This window comes from Lepidothrix coronata, unplaced genomic scaffold (assembly GCF_001604755.1).
Source record: "Lepidothrix coronata isolate B3197 unplaced genomic scaffold, Lepidothrix_coronata-1.0 Scaffold4, whole genome shotgun sequence".
Taxonomy (NCBI): domain Eukaryota; kingdom Metazoa; phylum Chordata; class Aves; order Passeriformes; family Pipridae; genus Lepidothrix; species Lepidothrix coronata.
Window position 1 is genome coordinate 1,765,860 of NW_016690184.1, and position 7,284 is coordinate 1,773,143.

Consider the following 7,284-nt stretch of genomic DNA (forward strand, 5'->3'; position numbering starts at 1 on the left):
AGCTGCATTTCCCATTTTCCCCTCAGTAGTAAATTTGGATGCACAGGCACAGCTGTAGTTTGCTCCAGTATTCTGTCTGCTCTGAACAATCAAGCTACAGAATATTTTACCAATCCCTATCAACCTCACTAATATGCACCACAAAAAAACTGAGCTGTAGGAATGACAAATTCAACAGGTTTTAAAAAAACTGTTCCTAATTACTATAGGCATTTTTATTATTTGTTTCTATTATTGGAAATCCTTGTAATCCTAAACGTATGTGCAAAATCCTATGTGACAGAGTAATGCTTTTTAAAATTTATTCTCTCAAAGATACAGTTATAAGAAGTGTATGGTCACACTGAAAACCTCTGAAGGAGCTGTGAAGTTATTCTTTTTTCAGGAGGCCTTCACAAGAGTGACTTGTGAATCACTTCTTAGCAAGCTAAACTAAATGAAATATGGAAAGAATACACAAGAATCTGCTCATATTTTTTTTCCCCACACTAACTAGATTATAATATATAATATTGCTTCTGAAGTTAATATAATAAAAATTACACACAATGTATTTTAAAATGCTCTGTAGTAGACAATAATTTTGTCTAATGAAACTGGATAAAATTATTTAACTCTGGAAAAAACAGACAAAATATCATTACTCTTCTGTCAGTGATGCTTTTATCTAATACACATTATGTTGGTTGCATTGCAACAGCTTGCTTCATCCTAGTTTCAGTGAATGACACATTGACTGATAAATTGGTCACCTAAACTTGCTTATGTTCTTGTTCAATTCTGATACTAGGACAGAAGTTTCAAATGTCAATCAAAAACTTCTCTTAAACATGAGAGAAGATGTGGGTGGTTATTATAAACAAGATTTTTGTATGAAGTGTTAGATAATTGCACACTGTATTCACAATCTGCTGAAATAAGTATTGAGATAATTGGACTGATCAGCTATAGGGTCTCATTGCTCATGTCTTGAATTTTTTCATTATATTTCTTCCATATTAAAAAAAATTTGATTAAAACAGCAAGAAACAGTAGGAGTAATGTATGAGAATCATTTCATGCACTTATGTAAGTAGTTTCTAAGCAGAAAACGAGTTATGGCTGTATATGCAGTAGATGGATTTCTACAGCAATCTTAATCTATAGTTAAAACAAGACAGTTTGAGGAAATCAATCTTGCCACACTATCCCTTGTCTTTGAGCAAAGGTATTTCTAGGTTGTAACAGAACACACCAAAACAACACATGTATTCAGAGATGTTTTCAAACTAAGGAATTTAGTTCATATTTCCTGTGTAGCTATTTTGATTGCCTGGTAAATTTAATTTTACATATGATATTAACATGGGATAGAAAATTTACACATTTGAGGTCGCAAATCAGAAAAATTACCTGGAGCAGGTAGTTTGATAAGGTTCAGCATTAAGATGTTACTGGGGAGGAGGAAGAAGATTTAACTCTATTTCTTGTTATATATAAGGAACTTGGAGATATTTTAACTTTTTCCCTTAATATCATTTTAAAAAAACCTATATATAACTCATGAACTGGAAGTAGAGAAAAGAAGGGAAGCGGTAACCTTATGAAAAGTGAATGCAATTAAATTTCAAAGCTGATGCACTAAAAATTATTTAATTCTTCCATCGGGAAGAAAATAATATCTATCTGCAGTTAACTGGGCCAAAAAACTTCTAAAGTGTTGATTTGTTCTGTTTGTCAATCAATTTTTAAATTCATATTTTCACAAAAACAATCTGAACAGTTATTTAGTATATATCAGAAGCCATTTTAATAAAATAATTATCAAGTAATTTTTTTTTTTTTTTAATTGCAAGACTCTTTTCAGGAAAGGGACACTCAAAGTCTGACTGTGTTTTGCTTGATAGTCCTCTATTTGAAGAATCAACCTCCTACTGGACCAGGCAATGTAAGATGGAAACCTGAGGAAACTTTTATTGATTTTGTGGATATTTTGTATTTCTCTAGTTTCATATAATTCCATATAATGCTTTGATGCAAACTCAATCTTGCAAACTCGAAATTTAAGATTTTCCTTGATGAGGAAGGGAATTCATGAACCTTTCAAATCAGTCTTTCACATTTATGTTGTTGGAAGTTCTATGTGTAGACTTTCATATTTCTTTGGATATCCTATGTTATAAAGATGAGTGAAATACATTTGTATTCAAGGTTCCATATTTGATGAAAAAAAAATTAACTTAGTTGACATTAGCTACTGTTCAAGCAGAGAAAGAAAAATTTTGTTTAGAGACAGCTATAGGTTTTACATTACCTACATTAGCACTTAACCTCTCATGGTAAATTCATTCCTAATTGTCACAAAGACTTCAGTAAGTCTTAATGAGTTTATGATTCTTTCTCCTAACTTTTTCATCTACCTGCATACATTAAAAAAAAAAAATTGTTAAATTATTTTTTCTAAGCAAATCAACTTTAGCCTTTTTTTAAAATTAGAATACCGTGTTTTTATCCTGATTTGAAGTATTTTGAAATGTCTGTTTGTACCTGTAATATTCCTGTAATTAAGCAATGAGAGTTCTGCTACTCCCATTATATTTCTTGTGTGAAGCAAATGGGACTAATTTTTTATAGCTTTTTTTTTCATTTCACTATATTTGACTGCAAAAAACCCAAAAAGACATAAAAAGACAGTGCAATTTACCATTTTATGCTTATCTTGTTTAGTGAGAAACATGTAAGTACTACTAAGTAGTTATTTTACATCAATAATATTTTATAAAATATCTACCATTTTATTAATAAAAAGTAATAATTTACATTAGTTATTGCATTTTTCTATGGTAGTGTTACTCTTTTTTTTTTCTGCTGATATGAAGTGTTTCTTGAACTAACACACATCTCTTCAAATGTCTCTTTTCCAAAGAAGCCTTGAGTTGTCTTCACAAAAGAGTTGATAGGTATTTTGGATTTCTGCTTGCTTGTCAATGCCAGAGACATTGACAAATACAAGTCATTACCTACTGCCGAATCCCTACTTCGGAAAAAAAAATAGATGTTAGCATTTCCATAAAACCGTTACTTCAGAGCAGTTTCAGCTTTAGGGTAAGAAATTAATGCGATTTAAAGAAAGTTCACTGATAACACAGTTATAACAGTATATTATAACAGTTATAACAAAAGTGCTATAAAACATAGTGAAAAACTGTCTTAATTTAATACTCCAAATTCTGACTTTAGAGAACCTATGACACCAACTGTTCCTGGTGGCCACCTGTCTGGAAAACCCCATTTTATGTAGGAATTGTTTTGACAGCAGCCAGGCATGAAGATGAAAAATTAGCAGCTGCTGATTCAGTTTCACAGAATCAGAGAATAACACAATCGACCATGTTGGAAAAGACGAGATCATCAAGTTCAACACCTCATCCAACATCACCATGGTTACTAGACCATGGCACTAAGTGCCACATCCACTTGGCATCTTCCAGGAGAGGATCTAAGGCTCCCTGAGCATATTCAGTAAGTAATGACACCTTAACAGCTATAAACTGTGACGTCCAGAAGCTGGTTATCAATGATCAGACTGCAATCTTAATTTGAATTTATTAGAATTTATTAATGACTCTAATAAAATGCTTTAGAGGAAAATGTAAATTCCAGCCAGCTTTGTAGTGAAAAATCCAGCCTGTGCAGCACTTGAACTTAAGATGAGAAAGGGATTTAGTTCAATTAACTGTTGAAATTTGATGTATAATGCTACAGAGTAGCAAATGAAAAATACACAGTTTTCTTTTCAAATATGGAAATTTTGAATTGTTTAAAAATGTTGAAAGTCACCCAAATGGGCTTGGAGTGAAGGTGTGAAGCAATGCTTCAATGGAGAATAAACTTAAATAATAATTTTGGATTATTACATAGAACACAGGTTTGAGCATTGTGAAGGAGATCAGCTCTTCTTATTCATCTTCCAGTGGTTTTTGTATTATCTGCTAATTTTTATCAGCATACCTTTTTTATAATAAGCTACAAAAGATGATACAGAACTTATTATTTGGTACTTTATTTTTTATTATGATATATATTATGTGGAATTAATGCATTTATAATATTTTTACATGTTAGCTTTCTAGATACTTAAAAAAATCAAAATGGTGTATGTTGGAACAGTCTGGAAAAGTGGGTGACACCAAGGTGTGGGGTCAAGCTAACATTGAAAAAGGTAATTCAGCCAAGAAGAAGAGCTTTAGAACAACTTAAAAAAAAATAATTTCTTCACTTTGTGAGAAATTTCATGTTGTGAGTGTGTATGGGACATCAGTGTCCAGCCATCAGCAGCAGTGGAGACTGCCAGGAGGAGAAGGAGGAGGAGGAGGAGGAGGAGGAGGAGGAAGAGGAGGAGGAAGAGGAAGAGGAAGAGGAAGAGGAAGAGGAAGAGGAAGAGGAAGAGGAAGAGGAAGAGGAAGAGGAAGAGGAAGAGGAAGAGGAAGAGGAAAAGGAAGAGGAAGAGGAGGAGGAGGAGGAAGATGAAGACGAGGAAGAGGAAGACGAAGAAGAGGAAGACGAAGAAGACGAAGAAGACGAAGAAGAAGACGAAGAAGAAGACGAAGAAGAAGACAAAGACGAAGAAGACGAAGAAGACGAAGAAGACGAAGACGAAGAAGAAGAAGACGAAGAAGAAGACAAAGAAGACGAAGAAGACGAAGACGAAGAAGACGAAGAAGAAGAAGAAGAAGAGAAGTCCATGGCTGGAGCAGATATTCCCCAACAATCCTTGGAGGACACTACCAGAGCAGTGAAAACTGTGAGGAGGAAGAAGTGAGGAGAAAGCAGCAGCAAACCCCAACTATTATCGTCCAAGTGCAAAACCTATTTGAGAGGATGATAAAGGAGTCTAGACTGAAGAGGTGAACTTAAGCCTAGTAAAAGGGGGAGGAAGAATGCTGTTCAAATTAGATTTTTTTGTTTGTTTCCCACTACCTGAACTAGTAATTATGTTTTTGTTTATTAGGCATATATTTTCCCAAAACTGAGTTGTGCTACCCATAACACCTATTGTCAACCGATCTTTTTGTTTACTCAACCCATAAGTTCTTTTCTTCTTGGTCTATATTCTCCCCATCCCATCCTGCAGAAGGAGTGGAGAGAAACAGTGGCTGGATGGGAGTTTGGATGTTAGTCAAGGCTTACTCACCACAGAAGGCCAAAAGTTGTGTTCCTAAACCTGTAACATAACAAACAGCATTATTAGTTTGACAGTAGGTCTCAAACAGTGAAATGATAACCGATAGTAAGACAATATAGTAGAGTGTTTTTGTCTGTGGGGTGTGTGGGTGTGCACAGGCATCCAATTGGAGAACAAAAATTCAGGTTCATCCAGACCATTACGCATACTTAGAAATGTAATTTTTATTGCCAGTCTAAGTATGTCAGCACAGTATCGGGATGTTTGTTACACTTCTGCCACACTATTTATATACTGTTTATGTTTCTAACAGTTTTATTTTAATACTAATAAAATATATTTTAAAAAAAGATGAACTATTTTAATATGCAAAAGGTGAACACCAAAAATGGTTAACCATGGTTAACAACCTAGGAAAAAATCTATAGAACTAGTAATCCCAGTTCTCCAGTATAGTGGTATGGCTTTTGGAATGCTCTTTCACCAACAAAAAACCAAAATTCTTTTTGCAAATAAAAGTATATAAATTCCATCTCTCTGTGATTAAATTGTCATTAGAGTAATACAGAATCTGCACTTTCTAAACAAGTCAGCAATTCACTGACCTCAAAATTCAAATGGAAATTCTAACTTGCTTGGTAAAACACATTATTTGTAGCATCTAATTCTCGTTGTAGTGGTTCATTTCAATGTTCCTTCAGTCCTATGCTGTTAGATGAAAATCCAAAAACTAGATGTGCTCTAACTTATTTTAAAAGATTTGATGCTGAATGAAGAGCAGGGGTTTTTTTCTGAACATGATGTGTTATTTGAAATGAAATTTCCTTTTCCTGCCATCTGCGGAATTGCATACTGCATAGCGTGTTTAACCTGGATAGTATGTGTAAAAAATTATATTGAAAATGAAATTGCAAACATAGTAGAAACTAAAGGATTTTCAACAAGAAGTAGAGCTGTGCATCTACATAGGCAAAAAATAATTTTAGCATATGCCAAAAAAGAGCAAATAAAAGTAAACCAGTGTTGCAGTTCAATTGATCACCAGCAGGCTTTATTAAGCAGAGGAATGGTGGATGAATTTCTGATGACACTAACTAGATTGTGCTCTGACCTGGAATATACAGTACCTGAAATTTCATGGCGCTGTCCCAGACTATTAGTAATGGCAGCTTGAATGCAGCAAACTCAGCATGTAGCAAATGATAGATAAGCTAAAATCTGGGCACCTGTCCATAGTTGAATTGTAAATACAATCCTCCTTCTGCCTTTGGGAAAGTAGCGTCTGTCTTACACTTTTTAGCATACAATTAAGAGATGACTTCTGATTAATATCTCACATGGTCTACTGCGTTCCATCTCTTTGTTGATAAATTAATATTATAATCACAGAATTTATAATATACTATGAGTAAATATTAAGAATGTTTACTATGAATATAGTTTATTTTGAAACATTTGAAAATGCCATTTACAATTCACATTGATTTGGCAATCATGTTCTTTTACTTCAGAAGTATAATTTTAAGTTTTTCTTTTAATGAGATTTCTCATAATATTTATTTTAATAGTTGAAATAATAAGTAGTAAATTGAAGGTCATATTCTTAACTTCAATGGAATTTAGTTCATTCTGAGGTTTGCTTTCTTTGGTGCTTGCTTGTTGTTTGTGGGTTTATTTTCTCCTGAGATAAAAGAATCCATCTCTGAATTTGCAAATAGAAATGTTTGTCTTAATTTGCATGTATTTTTTTTTTCCTCACTGTATCAAATTTGACTTTTATATTCTTTTTTTCACTTTTGGCTTCTTTCTCTGATTGCGTAATGTTAACACTGGAGGAATGGGGGGGGGGAATAAAAAGCCAATAAAGTTCCGTTCCAGCTTAGATTTAAATTTTTCTTTTATGATTGCAGTATACTGAAGTCACGTAGAATTTAACCAATTCCACATTTTCTTTTATGCCTTTTTCCAATTTCACAATATTGTGCATAAGACACTGCTAAGGTAGTACTAGCATTTGTTTCATTGATTAGAATTTGACAAGATCAAATTTTTCATCTGCATACAGCATATGCCAGCAGTATGATAACCTTGAAATTCAGACAATTGTTTTATCTGTTTGC

The 7,284-nt window shown here is 33.3% G+C and overlaps 1 protein-coding gene across 1 annotated transcript; it reads left to right on the forward strand.

Annotated features, from left to right (window-relative positions):
• The first annotated feature begins 4,288 nt into the window (after positions 1-4,288).
• Positions 4,289-4,801, forward strand: LOC108501727 (glutamic acid-rich protein-like). Its single transcript, XM_017823921.1, has one exon. It carries the CDS (start codon positions 4,289-4,291, stop codon positions 4,799-4,801), a length of 513 nt encoding a protein of 170 aa, XP_017679410.1.
• Positions 4,802-7,284: the final 2,483 nt, after the last annotated feature.

What these genes read in the sequence shown, in the direction of transcription:
- LOC108501727 (XM_017823921.1), top strand. Translation starts at nt 4,289, where the DNA reads ATGGGACATCAGTGTCCAGCCATCAGCAGCAGTGGAGACTGCCAGGAG.